The following is a 21,757-nucleotide window of genomic DNA, read 5'->3' as shown; positions in this document are numbered from 1 at the left end:
GGAAGGTGACCTATGAGTGTGTTCAGGGGATTTCCAAAGAGCAGTATGTATGCTCTCCCAGGGCAGTGCTTCTCACTAACCAGACCCATGAACCTGCGAGGTAGGGTGTGAGCCTCAGGTTGGGTGCAGCACCAGCATTCTCTGGTGGGGGTGTGCTCCAGGTTTGTTCACACTCATTCTGAGTGATAAGGGGTTGGAGAGCCAGTGACTATGTCCACTACTGGCAAGTAGCTGTGTAAGGGGAGGATGAACTGGTCTCTATGAAAGAGGTAAGAGTGGATTGCTCGGTGGAGAAGTATGCAGATGTCCCTGGAGGAGGACAGAGTGTGTGTGAGACTCTGGTTCTTTCCAAACTCTTAAAGCAATGGGCTGGCTACAGGCTTTACCTGGACCCCTTTTCCCAATTCCCAAGGACTGAGTGTGTGGGGGGCCTCAAGCATCCAGCCCTTCCCACAGTGTGCTACCGCAAGGATGAGGAAACACACATCCCTACTGCCTGCTGCAGGACAGCACGGTGATACTTGCACCAAGGCCTTCAGACTAGTGCACTGGGGTGTGATTATAGACAGCAACCCATTTCTCTATCTTTAAAAAGGTAAACATCACATATAGACATTATTAGACAAAATTTCCAAACTATCCTAAAAATAAAATATGTCCTACAGAATGTCTCATTTCTAAAGTTCCAACTTTCCTGAAATCTTTTAATAAGCAAAACTCACAGCTTCCTTATCAAGCAATGTTAAATTTTTTATTTTCAACAAACAATTGAAAAAGTTTCATTTTTTAGGTGAATTTCTCCTCATAGCCTGTTTTTACTCAAATTATATTTTGTTTCCTTATGTAACATGATATATTCAACAAAAGGAAGTAGAAGTCTACTCCTACAAAGCTCTGATGGTTACAGGCTTTCAAACTAGAGGCTTTTTGTTTAGTTTTTGAGATGAGTCTTATTAGGCTGCCTAGGCTGGCTTTGAACTTGTAATCTTCCCATCTCAGCCTACTAAATAGCTGGGATCACAGGTATGTGTCACCATGCCTGGCTAAATTAGAGATTTTCTAAGAACTATTTTCTTGCAAAATAGTCTCTTATCTCATGTATATGTTTGATGTCAATTAAAACCACTCCTGGCCCTGAGCTGGGGCTTCTTGCCTGAGGAAGGGCTGGGAAACTGGTAAAAACTGCCTCCTTCAAAAGTTTTTGGGGTCATCCTCCTGGACTGTGCCTGTCTAACTGGACTTTGGGAAAGGAAAGTGCCCACCTGCATACAATGATTTGCCTAAGGACCAAAGGCACCACAGCTAAGTGGTGTGCAAGGCAGGGACTGGCAGTTCTCAGTACTGAGGCCCCCTTTGAAGGCCCTTTTTGGGCATTGTGGATAAGGATTGGAGCATGCACCAAGGTTCTATTTCAAATTACTGTCACATATGGTGGCCACAGATGGAAAACCCAGAGCGGTTGACTCACTGGTGCCATTTATGATGACTGATCAAAGTAAGGGGCCAGCACCATGAAATTTAGCTAGCTAGGGCTCAGCAGCTCCAGACCACAGGGAGCACCCTGTCCATGCACTCAAGACCTTCTGCCTCTTAGCATGCAAGCTGCTTCACAGCCTTGGCCTCCGCTGCACTGGGACCTCAGATATATCAATGAAACACCCAAAACAGTAACAGATCACCTTGTTCTAGACTCATTGCAGCATTTGCCTGGTTGGACAAGCCATCTCTAAACAACTGCTGTGGGCAAGGTAGGGACAATCCTTTGTTTCCCAGGTCCCTTTCCTCTGGTTCCCAGCACCTGGTGAAATCACTGTTCATAAGGTCATGTGCTTCAGAGATGCTTTCCAATGCTTCCCTGCCACGAATACTGGATGTTCCCTCTTGTAGGAAAAATATATACACACCCACCAATGAGACATGGACTCTCATCTTCCACCAGCAGCAGTAGCCCTGGCCAGGCAGACACTGCCTGGGCAGGTATGATATGCTGTCCACCCATCCTGGGGACTTTTACCTAAAACAGTGAATACAATCAGTCTTCCATTTATGCATTCTGCAAAATCAGGACTGCCTTAAGAGCTGCATTCCAAACAGTGCATCTGCCTAGGAAGCAGCTGTCTTCTACTCTGCCTCAGCCATTCAGAGAAAGAATAAGGAAGGGATTGTGTTGTGGATCTGAACTCTGAGCCTAGAGACTCATTCAAGATGACATGACAGCTTGAGCTATGGCCACAAAGAGCCACAGCGTCGGCATGGTATGTGTCTATGAGCAGCTCACTGATGCCTAGTTTTACACAGGCTTTGGTGGAGCTCTTGCCACATCAGTGCTATGTAGGGGATGTGTCTCACCATCACTTCTCCCGTGTGGGACCCATGGGCAGGCGCAGGATATCCTTGGACAATGGAAGAGGCTTAGATAGGAGGTGGGGCTCATACCTGGTTTGCCTGATGCTCCTGACCACAGTCCATGGCTCCTGCAGTATCCGGAGAAGCCCTTGTTTGGAAGGGAACCTTTCTCCCACCACTACCTTTCCTAGCAGTTGTTTGAAATGACACACCAAATTTCTGATTACAGAAACAATACATGCTCACTGTGGTATTTTCTAGGCCCTATACACATACAACATCACATTCATCAACTGATTCCCCACAATTTAGGATGACAGTGGTGTTACCTTTGGCAATGTTTCTGTGATTCACATAGTATTCTGATGTTTTTTCATTAATGCTGTAGACTAGGAATTTAGTGAGTGAATATTGTGCCTTGAAATACTTTTAATAAGTACACCAGATTCCACTGTATGGGATTTTCCTTCAATTTCACTGAGCTACCCCTTGTTATTGGACATTGAATTTGGCTTCACTGTTTGAGCTTACAAATGATGAGGTGGACACCTTGGGCTGTGCACAATTCTGATTATCTTTGTAAGGCCAATTCCTGGGCCTGCTGGGATACCCTTCATAAGTACTTGCAGAGTATGTTGTAAAGTACTCCATCTCAGCTGCCCTCAGCAATTCTATCTATTCTCATTCAACCACAAAAACAAAAAGGAATTTAGAAAAATTCCATCCATGGTTCACTTTAATTTGTAGGTCTAGTAATGATCTTGTATGTACTTATAATACATAACAATTGTTACCATCTGCAAACAGCTCAGGAGCTAATAATCAGCAGTAAACAATCAGAGCCAGGTTTTGTGAAGAGGAGGGAAGCAAACTTGGGGTGGTAGGTGGTGATGCCTCCCCAGCCAGCTTCATCTCTGCTCCCCCTGCCCTGCCCCACACCCTGGCTGGATGGATGCCTTATGGGTCTGGCTGTCCTTACCACAGAAACCACCACCAGACAGGATGGAGAGCACACCAGCCCACACTCAGCATCCCATTTAATCTTTGTAAGCACTCAACAGAGAACTGCCCGACAGATGCAGAAACTGAGGCAAAAAGGTGCTATTTTGTTCCTCTTGGTGGCAAAAAGCTGGAGAGATCAGAATGGCAGAGATCCTTGCACCAAGGTTCTTGATGGCAGGGCAGACCCATCCTCTGCCCTGGAGAGTCAGGCACATAAGGCCTGGCTCATTCCCCTTCTCATGCTGGCTCTCTTCACACCCCACCATGAATTCCTGATCATTTCTGACTCTTGGTTTATGCTGCTCTTCATTCTCAAACCATGTACTCTACTGCAGCCAATGTGGTTTTCCTCTACCTACAGCAAGAGAGAAAGTCTCCATTCCTCTCAGGATCAGGTGCTACTTTTACAGCTCCACAGAGGAAAAGCTCAATCTCAGTGTGGTGGCACAACTGTCAGCCCACATATCACCCCGTGGTCCCAACACAGCGAAAGCAGCAGCCTCCCCTGCTCATGAGCAAAGGGCCAGGGGCTTAAGTGGAAACAAGTTTTTAAAAGAAAGAAGCAAGAATAGAGGGAGGAAGCAGGAAGAGAACATGCTTTTCATTGTCAGGAATATCAGAGTGACTGCCACACTTGTGCTGTGAGTGGCAGGCTGGTACACATGCTTTCTCAGGCTCAACCTGCCTGTAGCATGGAGACAAGCCAGACTGCTGCCCTCAGGAAGCCATGTGCAGCATACCAGAAGACTACACCACTGCACCAGAAAACAAGCGGGAATAAGATTTTATTCCTAAAGGCAAAAGAAACATCAGTATTTTTTTTTTTTTTGAGACATGGTTGCACTAGGTAGTTCAGGCTGGCCTTGAACCCACTGTGCAGCCCATGCTGGCCTTGAACTTATGGTGATCCTCTTGCCTCAGTCTCTGGAGTGCTAGGATCACAGGTGTGCACTACTATGCCGGGCTTAAAACATGAACATTTTAAAAGTCTGCTATGAAAGCTGAAAAATACATGTGCCCTAATATGGGAAAGACTTCCCCAACTCCCTGGTGGTTTTATATTTCTCATAAACTGTATCTTGAAACCTGAAAACTTGTCTCCTGACCTTGCTTCCCCTTAGGCCCTAACCCATACAGCATCCCAGTGACTGAGTCTTCCAGGGGATATGGATGCTGTCCAGGGCACAAAGTCACTAACTGCAGTTGCTGAGCATCTACACAGGCTGTCCCTGTGACTTTTAAGGCTATGAAGTTTGGCATCAAGATGGTTTGTGTGGACAGGAGGCCGTTTTCATGATGCTCTTTTCTGCATGGAGGGGAATTGGTTCTGGGTTAGGTGCATACCATCTTTAACATGGTGATAAGAAGCTGCAGTTCTGCTGGGGTCTGGCACTGAAGCAGAGGGTGCTGGTAGGGATGGCTTATTAAGGCACACAGAAGTGGCCAGATGTGCCCTGCATGAGTATCCTAACGTGGTGTTTTTTCAGGGCTGCTTTCAAGTCAGGAAGTTTAATAAGATTTTAAAGATATGGGCGGGGATTTAGCTCAGTGGCAGTGCACCTGCCTCACAAGTGCAAGGTCCTGAGTTCAATCCGGGGTACCAAAAAAAAAAAAAAAAGATTTTAAAAACAACTCAGGGCGGAGGATTTAGCTCAGCGGTTCTGCTGCCTGCCTCACAAGCACAAGGTCCTGAGTTCAATCCCCCATACCAAAAAAAAAAAAAGACATGACTCAAAGCTAGTGCACAGCGTGATGCAGGAGGTGGACTTGTGAGGATCTTCTGGCAGCACATGGCTCCAACAGCAAAAGGCAACTGTGTCTTCTGACCCAGAACCCTGGCTTCAGGCTCAGCTCATCCCACCTTGTCCCAAGGAGCTGCCACATCTCTGTTCTGCTCTAATCAGGCATGTGGCCTGCTGGAATTGAGTGGATGTCTCCCCAGGGCTCCCCTCCCCACAGGCCAGCAGGAACAAGAGGTCATAAGGAGGGCACATATACTATGATTCTCTCATCTTTCCTTTCAGGGAAGGAGGGTGGTTCATACTGCTCAGAGCATACCAGGTGCCCAGGATGCAAGTACCTGTGCTGCATCTTTAGATGGTGTCTGATGATAGCTTTGTGTGGAGGCTCAACGTGTGCCTTTGGGGGTTCTTCAGGGCTCCCCTGGTAGTTATCCTCAGCAGGGGACAACTGCACATCACTCATCTACCAGAGCAACCCATCTCCCTCCAAGATCAGGACATACAGCTCTTGGTCACCAAGGATGCCCAGGTGGTTGGAGGTGTTTGATGAGGGAGGCAGGAAGGTATATGCCTGGTGATCAGTGCCAGGTGGGCTGCAGGGGTTGGGTGCCACACTCAGTGCTACCCCAACCCTCATGGCACGGGTCACCCTCATGGTGATTCTTCTGCCAAGTACCATTTAGCCTAGCCCATAGCTGGTTCCCCATAAGGGTGTGGAGGGTATTCCCTACAGTGTCCCAGAACAGGAGTCTGCTTCTGGGGGCTTTGGCTTCTCAGATAAGATCAGTTTTTGGCATACAGGGAACTTGTGGCACTTCTATCTGCAGTCACCTCTTTCCATTTTCTGCCCTCTTGTGCAGTCCCCCATGATGTCACCTAGCCCCACTGTCTCTGCCTGACGGGCTGTAGGGTGGTTTGTGAACTAATGTCACCATGTGCTCATTCTAGGCTGTGACTCTGTTGTTGAGCAGGTGATAGTGGTTAGCAGGGCACTATCCTGGGGAATTCTGACTGTGCCTTGTGGCTCCTATGGCAGGATCCACCTTGGATGGAGCCATGGGCCTGGGAGGGCCTTTGACCATCTGGCTGCATCTGTCTACCTAGGGTCATCTGCCACAACCAGTGAGTGGACAGGCAGCCTCAGGTGTTCATACCCTCCCTCAAAACCTGGGCGAGCAGGCGAGTGGCTTTGGTTTGCTTATCACCACATGCTTGCACCCAGCCTTCTTTGTAAACTGAGTCATGAGGCTGGTGGCAAGATGATGCAGTCAGGGCAACAGGCAGGGGAGCAGGGGGCCTGGTGGTTGTGAGCCATACTTGTCACTTTGGGTTACAAATAGCACAGGAAATATGGAAATAGGAGTATGTACCCATCAGAGAAAAGGGAGGCAACACTCAAGGGGTCAGGACAAGGGAAGATGCAGTCACAGCATGAGGACTCATTCTGGGAGAAATACCAGGATCACTGAGGCCCCTTTAACTTTAATACACATATTCTTCAAATAATCTTGCCTCAGGTGAAATTTCAGAAGACTGAGAGCTGGGCATGTAACAAGTGTTCTGTTTTTTGTGGGGGTGGGTACCAGGGTTCGAACTTGGAATCTTGTGATTTTGAGGCAGGTGTGGTGCCACTGAGCTAAATCCCCAGCCCTAACAATCTTTCTTTTGATAAAACAGAAACAGTCTACAAAGCACTAGTTTCCACCTAAGTAGTGTTTTCTATAACTTTTAAGCAACCTTTTATTTCTGCTAACACAGGAAGAAAGAAGCCCTAGGAGTTTAGGTCTTACCTTACCTTAGGGTCCTGTTTTGGGGCGTGGTGTCCAGTACATGTACTTGCTCAGACAAGACCCACTAACCACTCCCCAGTATGGAGCTGGGGGTGGAGAGGTGGGTGGTGACCCCAACACAAGCAGAGAGGCAGAGAAGTTACCAGCAGGTCAAACAAACCTTTCTACTGCAGCAAACCCCGGTTTTGGCACTTTGTTATTTCCCTCCCAGCCCTGCATGGGACACTGCTCAGAGGCAGAGCACTTGCTTGGCAAGCAAATAAAACAACCCAAGTCACTTGTATTTCCTATAGGAAAAACCAGAAGCAAATGTAATAATTAAACCACCCAAATGCTGTCCTGGCACTCTTAGGTTACACTGTTGGCATTCTGGTGTGTCTCTTCTAACAAATGAGTCATTCCAGAAAGAACCCTGTGAAGTGTCCTCCCTTCCAGGGTCCTCTGGGGTCCTTGGCACACTCTTGCCTCTGGAGAGGCCACTCTGGCAGATGTCTCTACCTTCTCCAAGAAAGTCTCCAGGGACAGAGGGTGTCCCTGTGGGGCAGGCAGGCAGGCAGTACCAGGAGGCCTGGATCAGCTACTGCCTCATCACTAGCTTCTATCTGTTCCTTGTGCATGTGGTTAAAAATTTTTTGATAAAAAATCTATATAACAAAATTTATCATTTTGAGCCCTGGTTTATTTTTGCAGTACTGGGGAATGCCTTGGCAGTAAGTTGTCTTACCATTGATCTATTCCTGTAGCCCTTTTTATTCTTCTAAACTTGCCCAGGCTAGCCTCAAACTTGTGAACCTTCTGCCTCAGCTTCCTTCCTAAGTAGATGGGATTACAGGTGTGCCACCACATCTCACTTTAACAGTTTTAAAGCCTATGATTCAGTGGTTTTAGTATGTTGTGGAGTCTTTGCCACTATTGAATTACAGAACATTTTCATCACCCCCCAAAAGGAACCCTGTACCTCCTAATGCCTCTTCTTTCCTGCCGTGACATCCTCTAACTGACCTTCGATCTCTACAGATTTTCCTGTTGGGGACACTCTGTAGCACATGGTCCTTTGTCTGCCTTCTTTGGCATCATGTAATGTTTCCAGGCATCATCCACATTTTAGGTCCTTCATTTCCTTTTATGGCTGATAACACTCTAGTGCCCAGAGAGACTGCATTTGTTCATCCATTCAGCCAAGGATGCACATTGGCTTGTTTCTGCTTTTGCCTACTGTGAATAACGCTGCTATGAACATATACATGTGCAAGTTTTATACATACAGTAACTGTTTAACTTCTCTATTTTCTTTGTGTTGCGGGTTGAATCCAGGCTTGCACATCCACTGTGCCATATTGCCAGCTTAACTTTTTTTAAGGAATGGCCAGATTGTTTTCCACAGTGGCTGCCACATTTTATACTCTACCAGTAATGTGTGAGAGCTCTGATTTCTTCTCTACATTCTTGACAACATTCTTGTCTTTCACTACAGCCATCCTAACAGATGTGGTTTTCACTTGCATTTTCCTCATGACTAATGATGTCAAATATCTTCTCATATGCATTTTGGCACTTGTTTGTCTTCTCTGGTCAAATGTTGATTCAGATCCTTTGTCCATTTTCAATTCAATTTTTTTTATTACTGATGTGAATAGTCTTTATATATCCTGGATAAAAATCTTAGAATGTATGATTTGCAAATATTTCCTTCTGTTCTGTGAGATCTCTTTTCATTTCCAAACAGTGTCCTGTGACACACAGTAATTTTAAATTTTCGTGAAGTACAATTTAGCTTTTTACTTTTGTTGCTTGTGCTTTGGTTTGTTATATTTAAGAAATCACTGCTCATTACAAAGTCATGTTCCTGTGCATTTCTAAGTAAAGTAGCAAACAACATAACTGTTGCCCTTGTTTATTAAAACAGAAATGCAAATATTACCCTGTCCTTCTGTCTGCCTTGGGAAAGTGTCTCACCCTAAATACCAGGCACTAACCAAAGCTGTCTAGAGGGAGCATGATGTGAAAACAAACAAGCCAACAACCCAATGTAGAAAATCCTAATTTAGAAATGACATCATGTTCAGCTGCCCCAACTCCACACATGGGTGATATACATCAAGAGTCACACTGCTCTGGGCTGCTGAAAAATGTTATCATTCAGAAGAAGGAAAGACAGACCTACTGGGGGCAGTGTCCTGGCTGATGCTAAAGCAATCTGCTCAGAAAAGGCTACAGATAGCCCAAGGGACATTCACTTGGACAAGAAGGAAGAAAGAAATAGATGGTAATTTTTTTTGTTAAATGAATTTATTCAAACAATGACTCTTTCCTGAAAGCTTCAAAGTAAAAAATAAAGCTAACACCAACAACCCTTTCTCTGCCAAGACAAAACTAGGCCTGGGTTTGGAGGAGGCCTCTGGACAGCTGCTCAGTAAGTGGGCTTTCAAAGCCCATCACACAGAAGGGTCATCACCTAAAAGCCACTATGTGGCAACACCGAAAGCTCTCCAAGGAGACTCAGTGCCCAGGTCTAGAGCAGGCACTGACATTGCTATTCTCAGCTCCAAGATTTTAGGGTTGGAAAATGCTCTTTGGCTTGGTCCAAGCCCAGAGCCACTGTCCACTGCATGGAGCCTGTTGGCCTTAGGGAGCTGTAGGCCATTTCTGAGCCCAGTTATGACATCTTTAACTTGAGGACACATTGCCCCAAAAGACTCCTGAAAAAGACTCTTGCCTCTCTCACTTGGGGAAGTTTGTGGCCAAGCCTGTCTTCTGCAACCCCCGTACCTCCCAGGTTCAGACAAAAGGCTGTTGGTGGGGGCTGACATGTATCTTTCTCAAAAGTCACCAAAGGCTCTATGAGAGAGCTGCCACCCACTCCTGACAGCTCATAGTCTTTGAGGTGAACACACTGTCTTCTAATAGAGGGGAAACTGAGGCTGGAGGCCTGGGCAAGGCACTCTGACTCCTGTTCTGGATGATACAGGAGGAAACTCTGGAAAGGCTATCCTCTTTCCAGGGTAAAAAGGTACATTGCAGAAACCCATGCATTCATCTGTTCATTTATCCTGCCAGCATGCAGAGGGAACTTGACATAGGCCAGACACCTTCCAAGACACTGGGAGTGCAAGGATGAACAGATGGGATGAAGTGAACATCACGGAAGGGAAATGCTGCATAATCCTGCTCTTTGCTGGTAGTCTACTGTCACTTTCCCCTAGACTGTCTAGTGGAACTAAATCACACCGTATATAGTTCATAAGTAAAACAACACTCCAGTAACTGTTCTGGTGCAGAAGTAGAGAATACACTACCTACATCAGGCAGCTCAGGCTGCTGTCCAAGGCACCCAGGCCGTCGGCTTTAGCAACAGCCCTACATGTTCATGTAGGGCCTAATTCCACCTTCTCGCTGTGTGTGTGTCCCTTCTTCCTATGACACAAGCTTCTTGAGTCAGGCTCTGTTCTTATGACCTTGTTTAACTTTCACTGCTTCCTGAGGACCCCACTGGGAGTATGGGCTTCAACAGATGAATCTAGGGGACATGATTCAGCCCACAATACCACATGTACTTTTTCATAACTGCTCTCTCCTGGAAATTCACACTATATTTGGAAGCATTAGTGATATAGAAAGGTGCACTAGAGAGGAAGAATAACAGCTAATGGTCTAGGGAGACATGAACCAGAGCAGACTATCTGAGCAGTTACTAAGTCTGTGCACATGTGCTTCTTAGGTTTTCCTGTGCCTCCACCGGGAAGGAGACCCAGCACACTAAGAGGACTGATGGATAGACTGATGTGCTTGGTGTAAACTTAGGACACACAGGTATTTTTCAAAACTAGTGCCTTCCTATTTCACCTCTTGACACAGTTCCCTTCTGAGTGACATACTGTACATTTCCTTCAAAATGAAAAACAAAAACAAAAACAAAACAGCCCCCAAGTCTAGGCAAGCAGCTGATCTTGAATGTCAGCTCCTGCCTGGTCCTAGCCTCAAGGGAAAGTACAGTAACAGTAACTCAGGCTAAGCTGGATGGACACGGATATTCTATGGTGCTGGAAGGAAAGAGGAAAATAAAAGCACAAGTTGGCCCTGGAAGGGCCTCTCCCACCACCAGGCCAATCTCCCCTTCACATAGTAACACATGGAATGGTGGGGGAAGGGTGTGCCCCACCCAGGACCTTCTCCTGCACCAGGTGCAATGCTCTGGGGATGCCTCAGTGCTCACTGATGTGGACACAGGCCACAAGAAGACATTTCCCAAAGGCCAAACCCCCACCAGGTATCTCCCACGGTCCTGGGAGGATCTGCTTTTGTTCCCCTCTGCAGATGTGGAAGTGTGGAAGCAGGTCCCGCTTGATAGGCCTGTGTTCTACCAGGCTCTGTACTGCATGCCCAGTGTATAGGGTGGATGCCAGCACTCCTCTAAACCACATCTCCTGTGCAGATCCTCTAACCCCTTCTTTTAGGCAGGAAACTGAGGTTGGAAGCAGGGAGGCAGCCCAGCTAGGAGAGACCAGCAGTCCTTCCTTGTTCCTGGCTGCTTCTGCCCCTCGCACCCATAACTACCTGCCCCATCCCTGATGTGCCTGGCCACCAGCTGACCTCCTGTCCTGTTCCTCACTAGCAGCTGTAGCCAGCCACAACAAGACAGGTGTGTGGCAGGACACATCATGGGGCAGACCCCAAAGAAGAGGTTCTGTACCCAACTTGAGATCCTGGAAATACCCTCAGAAAACAGTGAATTCACTGGTGCAAAAATAAACATATCTGCTTGTCTCTGGTTGATGATTGCCGAGGAATCAATCTTCCCGTGTTTTGATAATTTGACTCTAAATTTATTTCCAGTAATATTTGAAAATAAGCACTAACAATTATTTCACACTTTAGGGTAGTATTTTTGATCATTGTGTTTTGGAAAGAACATGAGGCTTCGTCAAACAGCCTTGACAGGGAAAAAAGGAGCTAATCATACTTTTCCAGTTGGAGGAGGCAGGGCAGCATTAATTTTGAATCTGCCTGTGTCCTCCATGAGGCATGTTCACAGGGCTTATCAAAATTCAGATTCATTCTTTAAAAAGTCCTGACATTACTAGATTGGATGAGTGGTTTTGGAAACTATTTTTGTGTGTGGTACCAGAGATCTTTTTAATCAACACTAGTTTTATTTTTCAGTTCTAGGTACATGGCTGGACGTTTGGCTAAACATCCATGTGCCTAAAAGCTTCAAGCTACACCCTGGGTGGCCAGAAATCCCTCCTGCATCCTTCCTTCCCCTTCCTGTGGAGGGAGATGGCCCAGGCTTCACAGAGGGGCCAGCTGGCAGGCAGTATGCTCTCTACCAGGACACACCCTGAGATGCAGTACAGAGAGGTGTGCCTCAAGAACAGGAGGGTGTGAATAAAGATCCAGCTTCCTGTCTGAAATTGGTTTCTGCAGGGAAGTTAAGGATGAATGGGATAGCCTAGCAATGAGAAACACTAAGCCAAGGAAAAGATTTCTACAGAACAGAACATCAGTGAACAAAGGGAAGAGAACTGCCACACGAAGCAGGAGTGGCAAAATACTCGAGCTTCCCAATGGCTCTAACTCAGTCACCAAAAGACAAGTACCTAGGTCAGGCTTCTTCTGCAGCCAGACAACTCTGCTAGCTTTGGAAGGTCAGGCACAGCCAGTTTCCTGAAGGCAGCGCCATTGAGGATGGGGAAAGGGCTGGCAAACTCCCTATGACCTGGGATGAAGCATGCAAAGCCCAGAGCTCAGCACAGTCGATGGCAGCTATCTCCCTAGATGCTTGCAGACCAGAACTCATTTCATCTTTTGCTTGGGTCTCAGTAGTTGGGACAAACCCCTCATTTGTTTCAGCAGACATTCCTTGGCTTTAGCACTCACAGCTTGAAGATGAAGATATGAATTTAGCAAAACCAGTAATGAGCTTTCCATATTAATACCAGCCTTCATAGTTATTATGTGACTTTTTAACTAATAAAAAAGGGAAAATATAAGCCCTCCTCTTCAGTCAGGGAGTCAATATAGATGCACATACTGGGCACACAGTGGAGCCACATGAGTGGACACAAACTGGGATTAAGATTCCAATGTCACTTGTGCAGCAGGGGAGACACTGGTCAGAGCACTGTCACTCAGATTTCCTGGGCTTTTTTTTTTTTTTTTTTTTTTACAAATATCCTAGTGATCATACAACTCTATTTCCCTGGATGAAGTTAACAATCTACCACACATGATTTCCTTCTGATGTGAAAAAGAAAGATGAGGTCTTCAAGCAGACAAAGGACACTCATGAAAACCTACAGCCAGAGCCGCTCTCAAGTGAGAGGCTGGATGGCTCCTCAGAGGACAGAATAAGACAAGGATGTCCACTCTCACCCCTTCTAGCCAGGATAATTAAATGAGAAAAAGTAAAAGGGATTTTATATAAGAAACAAAATTCTTTCTAGTGCAATTGCTAGGTAATATGGTAATGCTTTACTTAACTCTCTGAGGACAGCAGCTGAACTAAGTGCACCTGGCCACACACAAACTCGGATGTGACTGTTCACCACAGCATTATTTGCAAGGGCCAAGGAAATGTGGCCCATCAGTACCATGGAATGTCATTCTGCCCTAAGAAGGAATGCAGCAAGGACCATGCTACAACATGGATGAACGTCAAAAACACTACGCTGAGTGGAAGAAACCAGACATAAAAAGCCATGTATGATTCCATTTATACAAAATGTCCTGAAAAGTGTCACAATGTGGATTAGTGGTTTCCGGGGCAGGTGGAGAGGGCTGGGGATGACTGCTAATGGGAATAAAAACAACTTTTTTGAAGCAGTCAGCTCCTCTTCCTGTATATTCACACCTGCTGGATGAGCAATGCTCTTCTCAATATTCTCAGTTCCCACCCCAGGCCCAGGATGACCATAGGTGATACTCATAAGATCCGTTTCCAAGACTGCAAAGATTGAGTCTTCTGAGACCAGCATTTAACAGATGAGGAAACAGGTGCAAGGGAAAGATAACTTGTCCATGGCCATATGACTGCTGAGTTATGAAGCAGGGCTCATTTTAAATCACTGGGTTCTAATCATTGGCTTTTGTCAGTCATGTCTGAGAGCTGGGCTAACCCAGTAAATAGGACTTTGGTGGTTCTAAGGCACAAGACTGGGAAAACAAGTCCTGGATGCTGCTCTCAGGCAATATACTTAACTAAAAATACTCAACAGAAGTGCAATGCCTTAGGCAGCACTGTTCCTCTAGCCTTATGGTGTTCTATCCCTCCTCAGTCTCTGCTGCAGTTGAATTAGATGCTATTTTGACAGCAGGACTTCATACACTGGGGAGCATGAGCCACATGGCCAGCTGTCCAGCCCTGTCATAGGCCCACATTGCTAGTACTACCACCAAGAACCCTGAAAGCCTTCACAGGCTTCACAGGCTGACCTCATGGCAAACCTTTGTGGGTGTCTGGAAGAAAAGGATTTGGATTCCAGAGCTGGTGTTTCTTCCAATAAGAACATTTTTTTGTAACTCAGAGCTGAGACGTTCAAGTGCCAGTACTTCTCAGGCCTAGATACCTCCTTACATCTTTCATTTTGAAATTTCTGTCTCAAGCACCAAAAGTCACCTGGCTGCAAGTTCCACCAGCCTGTGCCCTGACACACATTTCCCAGGGATGAATAATACCAGAGAGACCTTCAGCCTCTTCAGATTCTCATTTTTCCAGAGGAAGAATTGCTTGCCTCCTAACCCTTTTGCCCTTGAATTTTTACCACGTGGGAGAAAGGAAAGAAATGTGTCCACTGAAAGATTTTCTGCAGAGATGGGCAGGGCCTCAGCCAGTTGCCCTCCTGGGCTGGCTGGGCAGAGCCAAGTGATGGGCTACAGGAGGATTAGGGTGAACACAGCCCCTGTGGCCTCCCCACATCCAAGAGTTGGCAGATCTGCCATGTCCCCTGAGCACTGTGACAGAATACCATCCACTGCCCATAAGGGCCACTTGGCACCACCTGGCCCTGCCTGGCTTGGCCCTGCTGCCTGACCCTTCAAGGCTCTGGGTGGAGGATCCACTGGGGGCCATCCACATGTCAACTCCACCCCAGAGCCTGCTCTGCAGCCTAGCTGATTCAGCCTGTATTTATGCAATACTGTAGTGGTTACCAGAAAGCACAACTGTAATAGAAACAACCAAAAATAACTGTTGGCAGAAAAACCTGTATTTAGAGTAGTCCTCCTTCAGCAATTCTCATGGCTTTGCTAAGCCACCAGTCTAACTGTCATCATCTTTCTTTCAAAGGACATTGCAGGAGCACCACACAGGGCCTGGGGGACAACCAAGGAGGTCTTCATGGGAAGGGATACATGGCCTACCCCATCCACAGTGATGGGACTGATCACTGTATTATAAACCATCTCCAAGACAAAGAAGGCTGTAGGTCCTTCTCCATAGAGGACATTGGCAGATGTGCCTGTGGCTCTTCATGAAGCCAGTAGGAAATGCCAGTGGGCAGAATGTCCCCTTTCTTCCAAGTCTTAACAAGAGGACCACTAACATCAGCTGTCTGCAGTTACTCCACCAGTAAGTACCACATCAGAAGTCCATGGTTTGAGCAAGTCCTCAGGGTCCTCCCTCCTGGCTCACAGACACCCTGGAGAGATGGCTCCAAGCACATGCCCTGGAGGTCCTATCAGTTCCAGGGCTCTTCCTTTGTCTCCTTCCATCCTAGATATATCCAAGGATGAATGTGGTACAGCAAAACAACTGACAAAGGCTCAAAGCCAAGTAAAATACTGCTAAGAAAAGCATTTTTAAATAGTTAGATTGAGATATCATATAGTATATGATTTATCTACCATGTAGTTCACTTGTTAAAAGTGTACAATTCAATGGTTTTCAGTATATTCAGAGTTATGCAACCATCACCGCAATCTAATTCCAGAACATTTTCATCACTCCAAGAAAAAACCCCAAACTTGCTGGTCCCCTCCCCCCCATCTTCAGGTCACCACCCCAAGGCTGTGACTTTCCCTGGCTTATGGATCAGTCCAGAGTCAATGAAAATAGAAGCCAGTGTGGACATGGATCTGTATTTCTTCCTTTTGTTGGGGAGAAGAAGAAGCAGGAAAGGTGATGAAAAAAGAATTAACGTGTTATGTACATGTACCAGCTCCCCATGAGGAATGTAATCATTATGTACTGGAAACATGTATTAATAAAAATAAAAATTGAAGAAAAAAATGAATAGTGGACCTTATTTTCTACTTAATATCTTTTTTTTTTTTTGGTACCAGGGATCAAACTCAGGACCTTACGCTTTGGAGGCAGGCGGTGGAACCACTGAGCTAAATCCCTGGCCCTCTACTTCATATCTTGAATACTCTGGATTTTGAGAATTAAACCAGTCCTCTCCCTACATTTCAAAGAAGCTGCAAAATGCACTGTGATTATCTAGACCCAGATGCATGAAGGGGGAAGGGAAAGAGGGTGGAGACAGAGGAGCCTGAGCAACTGCCTTCTGGGATAGGCAAACTCTGGCAGGGCCCAGCACGATTGTGAATTTGCGTCTGGTCCAGATTTTGTCACTGAAGGGTACTATGCAGCCCATATACACTGGTGCAATGGAGATTTGAGCCTTGCAGGCCTGATTTGCTGACGTATATTCTACAATCAAGTACATGACAGAGTTGTGCACCTGCATTTGTACCTGCAGTATGGGGAGGAATGTGGAGAGCAGCAGGGTTTTAGGGGCAGACTGGCACAGAACCCCACCAGTTATCTGAAGCCATATGGCCATGGAGTGTTCACTGGCTCTTTGAATCTCAATTTTGCGCTCTGTAAAAGGGGCAACCACTCTCCTCAGAGTGGGTGTAAGGGGGGGGGACTTTGGACTTGAGAGAGGGTGGGGGGGTGGGCATGGAGGGAAGTGTGTTTGTGAAGCTTATAGGGAAGGTGCCCCTGTTCTTCTGTGAGGCCCAGAACTCCTTGAGTTCCAGCAGTACAACAAAATCACTGCCCATGTACAGGAGACAAAGAGTGTGTTAAATCTGTGCCCCCAAAACAGACATAGGAACTATACACCTGCTATGCAGGATTTCTGCAGTTTCTCTACCTATGGTCTTGTAGTGCATCCTGGAGACTTTTATAGTCCCTCTATCTTAGTCTGAAAAACCACCACAGCAGCATTGGGATATGAGTAACTAACTGGCTCCATAACATCAGTTGTATGGGGACTTAATAACAAGAAGTAAAAATCATGTAGTTTTAATTTCCAAAGTGCCAGACCATAGGCAACAGGTCTGTGAAAGCTGATTTCCAAGGGTTTCATTGATAAGTCCTGGGAACTGCAGAGGGTCTAGAACTAAATAAACTATGAACTCCTCATGTCAAACTGACCACCTCCCTAAGACCTGCCAAAGAGCTGCTGGACACTTGGCCACAGCCTAGGCCTGTCAGTGCTGCAGGGGGGTAATTTTAATGCCTCTGAACTGGCTTCAAGTTATGGGCAGTGTGCACATGCCAGCTATATTGCTTCCATGAAGAACTCAGCAGAAACTCCTTCTACAAAACCATTGGATTTAGATGGTAGAATGTCTTCCCTTGCCTGGTGCTACTGCTATACACAGTCCTGTGAGGAGCCCACAGGCCTCTAAGACCTGCATCCATGCTGTGCCTTTTCTGTGCCTTAGCATAGCCAGAGAGGAGCCTTGCTCATTGCTGCAAACTTGAATAAACTTCACAGCTTGTTGAGTTCTTTCTCTTTTCCCTCTACTCTGTCTGACTTAGAGGAAGACCCTTTTCAGCAGGGGAAGGATAAGAAAAAAGCATCACTCAAAGTACCAGAGACCACACTGCAGCTCACAGCTTGCAGCCTCCATGGGAGTTTCTGAGACACTGAGAGGCAGATGCAGACTATAGGGAGCTCAGACCCAAGAACTCTACTGGTTCTTTCATGTATTCTCAAGTAATTTGTGAAAAAAATTCTTAAACCATTTAGGATTTGATATATAAGAAAACCAATGGGCTGAGGATTTAGCTCAGTGGTTTTGCAGCCTGCTGCACAAGCACAAGGACCCGAGTTCAATCCCTGGTACCAAACAAAAACAAACAAAAAAACTGTGAGCAGAAAACCAAGACTACAAATGTCTTGTGTACAACATGAATTCATTTGCCTGAGACCTGGGGGGAGGTTGGGACTTGGCTTGGCTAGGTCTCAGTCCTTGCTTCTAAAAAAGAGCGAGACTAGATGACCTTCTGGCAGGTTCACATTTTTAGGACTGTCATAGCAAGAGACTTAGTGCTCACTCTGCATGTGCTTAGGCACGAACCCTTGAAAACCAGGGCAGCAGAGCTGTTTGCTGGGGAATCTGTTAAGCCAAGACTTGCTCAGAGGTCTGGCAAACTGGCCTCAGCCCTACATCTAAACATTGTTGTAGGTATCCAACCTTACCCCATGATTATCCTGAATATCAAAAATATGCATTTTCATGTTTTCAAGAAGAACATAGCAAGAAGGGCAATGTTGATCACACAGATAAGTTCCATTCAATTGTGAAGGAATCATTAAAAGTTCTGGAAGGTGTCAACATCACAAGGGGACCCTCTCATTCTCAAAAGTGAGGCTATCATTGAATACTCTGGGTGGTCTCTGAGCCTGACTTCCCCACAGAGGCCACCTGGAGTCTAGTTTTACCTGTTTGGAGGGAGATCAGCTGGAATATTACTCCTAACTGAAGCCCACTGCCCAGAAAAAACTGAGGTGGGGGTGAAAGGTAGGTCCCAAAGGGGCCCAAGATCCCAAAGCTGCCCAGGGCTGACTCTTTGGGCTGCAGGGGGTTGGCTGTCAGAGCACATGGTACCTCATGAACTGCATAGGGATGCAGAAGGCTAGAGGAGGGCAGAGAGGAGGCCAGGAAAAGAAGACACACCAGCCTAGAGGTGGAGGTCCCAGCAATGACAGTGCCTCCTCTAAACCCCCATCTGCAGGGTATTTCTTGGGCTATGCTTGGCTTCCTTTCATACCTATCTGGGCAGCAAAGGAAGCCATTTGGGGGAAGAGCCTCTGCAGTTCTTTCTGGGTGAGGAAAGGCCAGCACTTTGGTACTCCTGAGCCCTGTTCCCAAGGAATGGAGGATGAACACTGGAATATGGGAACTCACTTCCAAGACAGGGTGCTTCCTGGTTTCAAAAGGTCCAGGCAGGCACTGTGTCAGGGTGGCTAGTACCCTGTGTGTCCAGACAGGAGCTGGCAAGGACCCCTTCCCAGGCTCCTAGCCCCAGCACTATAAACTCTGGTCAGATCACAGGTGTTTGCTCTCTTCCCATGACTTCCCCATCCTGTCCTGGAACCTGCTAGGTCTGTGCACAGGACCTAAAGAAGAGCAGCTGGGGGTGAGGTGGCTACTGTCAGCCAGGAAGTGTCTTCTTAGAGACTCAAAGTTTCCTGAGCAAGGGACAAATACTTCTCAAGGGTAGTTCCTCACTCTTCATTTGAAATGCCTGCTAAGGTCATAGACATCAGCGATAAAAATGCCCAATGAATGTTTATGGGAATTTGAACTTATAGGTATGGAGCTACTTTTTGGAGTCTGGGCAGACTGCAAAGTTCTGGAGATGGGTAGTGGTGACAATGTGGATGTGCTTAAATATGTACCTAAAAATGGCTAAGATTGTAAATGGTATGGTACATATATTTCACCACTATAAAAAGTAACTAGTGAATCTTTAGTGTTAGTTGATACATATTGTTAGCATTCTCTTTACAGTTTGATAAAGTCAACATCACCTGTCCTGCCCTCTTGCTATGTGGCTGCTGAAGTGTGGGTGGGCACATCTCAGCAACCCTGCCACAGCAAAACAATGGGGAGTAAACAGCTCCAAGTTTGCTGGGGGTCTTTACCTCTAGCCCTTTGTCTCTTTTGTGAAGTGCTACAGAATGGCTTAGGGTGCATGAGAATGCAGGCACAAACAGCATGTGCTGCAGGTGGTGACCTCTGTGCTAAACCCTCTCCAATGGGAGGTGGAAAGTACAGAGATAAGAGCAAAAACAGGAAAAGAAACTGCTGTGCCAGAGGAAATCCAAATCTTGCTTACGTTTGTGGAAGAGCTCATGTTGGAAATTTTTACATCTCTGGCTTCAAATCTACAAAGGTAAATCATTTCTGCAATGAACTTGTCTACACTAATGCACTATAAACAAGGGTTTGCCTAGCTGGGAAAAACAATGTGGTCTTAATGCAATAATGAACCACATGGTCCACCCCAGCTCCTAGGCTGACTGTTTAGTTCTAAGCTCAAAAGGGAAAGTCTATTTGTAAGCCAGTGAGAAAGGGGACATCTACATCCTCTATGTGAAGGTGCTACAGGAGACCCTAGCCAGTGGAGATGCTGTATAAGTTAAACACAACTTGGCTGAGGACATTTTACACTGTGAAACCTTTCCTGAAGCTTCAGTTTCATCATGTGCTAAATGAGGAAAATCATATAAATTGGTTTGTTATAAGTCACATGACAACTTGGAAAATCCTTGGTTGACAGTAAATATCCAGGTAAATGTTTCAATATGTTCTTAGGCAAAGGTTCATAACCCTCCATGTGTCTGAGTTACAGAGAAGCTGTAGTTACAACCTTGGTCCCTGGGGGATCCTGGTCCCAAGGGCTGCGTGAGTCCAGACCACATGTTTCCCAGTCTCTGTCCCAGACTTGTGCAGGAAGTCCCTAGGCCATGCCAGGAATAAAGTCCAATGACTCCTGCAGTCAAGACGGTCACAGAGGAAAATTTCAGGAAGTGACGGCTACTAAAGGGATTGGAGATGCAAATGACATGAACATGACACAGAAATCAAGGTTGAAACACCCTGGTACCTTGTGGGCCAGCTCAGAGGGGCAGGTTGAGTCCCCATGGCAATGTGGTCAGAGGATCCTGCCAGGGCCACAGTTGGGTCTGAGCTGTGTGGCAGGAGGACAGGGAAAGAGACCAGCTCAGCTCAGCTGTGGGTCCTCAGGCTGCACACAGAGCCCCAGAATACAAAGGAGAGGAGAGGCCAGGTAGAGTGTGGAAAAGTGGTTGATAGTGCTGGAAGACAGGCTAAAGTTTGGGAATTAAAGGGGGAAGAAAAGCAAAGAGAAAGAAGTAAAGCCATGGGCCCAGTGTCAAACAGGGGGTCTCATGAAGGCAAAGGCGGCACCAAAGTAACTTAAAGTGGGTCTCTGGGAAGTTGTCTGGCAGAACTGTCTCTGCTCTGGGCTATTAGGGATGATCACCCTCCTCCCTGGTGAGTCTGCCAGGTCAAATGGCACTGCAGACAATACTCAGCTGGACCTCCAATGACTCTCATCTCTACAGCTGTCCTCTGATCAAGGGATCTCAGTCTTTGGCACTGTAAGGCCTTTAAACAAGCAGGACACACTGCAGGACTGAGGGTCCAATTGTGTCTTGCAGCAGAGGGCCATCTCCTCCCAGAGACAGCCTGCCTGGCTAGCACTCACCCAGCCCTCTTCCACACAGCTTCTCTCCTCTCCTGGACATTTTCCTCCACAGAATCTGAGGTAATTGGATTCAGAACTACCAGCAACTTCTGGCCCCTGGTACCTGACTGCCACATGTAGATGTAGATTAACTGGGATGCCAACTCTGCTTCCTTGAATATCAGCCATATTTTTCCCCTTGCACAGATGCCTCAAATGTAAAATGCTTAACAGCACAGTGTAAGACACAGGTTCATCAATGATTTCCTATGCCAATGATACTTCAGCTGGTCACTTTATAAACATGCTATAGGTGTCTCCACTCAGGACAATTTGGATGTAGACTTCCCTCCAGAGGCAGTCCCAGCACCTGTAGATCTGCTTTGAGGGCCTCACATTTGCCCTTTTCTTTGCAGGCTCCTGTG

At 46.5% G+C, this 21,757-nt stretch overlaps 1 protein-coding gene across 3 annotated transcripts in view; it reads right to left on the bottom strand.

Moving 5' to 3' along the window:
• The window catches only part of Pard6g (par-6 family cell polarity regulator gamma), a 95,515-nt gene that overhangs the window by 17,919 nt on the left and 55,839 nt on the right, over positions 1-21,757 (bottom strand). The window contains exon 1 of one of the 3 annotated variants that reach the window (XM_087190875.1): positions 1,909-16,751. The exons of the other annotated variants lie outside the window; for them this stretch is intronic. Coding sequence (XP_087047001.1) covers positions 1,909-1,999 — 91 coding nt within the window. The 5' untranslated portion in view covers positions 2,000-16,751. Of the gene's footprint in view, positions 1-1,908; positions 16,752-21,757 lie in introns of those variants that run through there. 3 annotated transcript variants of the gene reach the window in all.

Source organism: Heterocephalus glaber, unplaced genomic scaffold (assembly GCF_053883595.1).
Source record: "Heterocephalus glaber isolate CG9 unplaced genomic scaffold, H.glaber_assembly_v1.0 deba00000331, whole genome shotgun sequence".
Lineage (NCBI taxonomy): Eukaryota > Metazoa > Chordata > Mammalia > Rodentia > Bathyergidae > Heterocephalus > Heterocephalus glaber.
The sequence above is the reverse complement of the archived record's forward strand: the minus strand, read 5'-3'. Positions and strand labels throughout refer to the sequence as shown.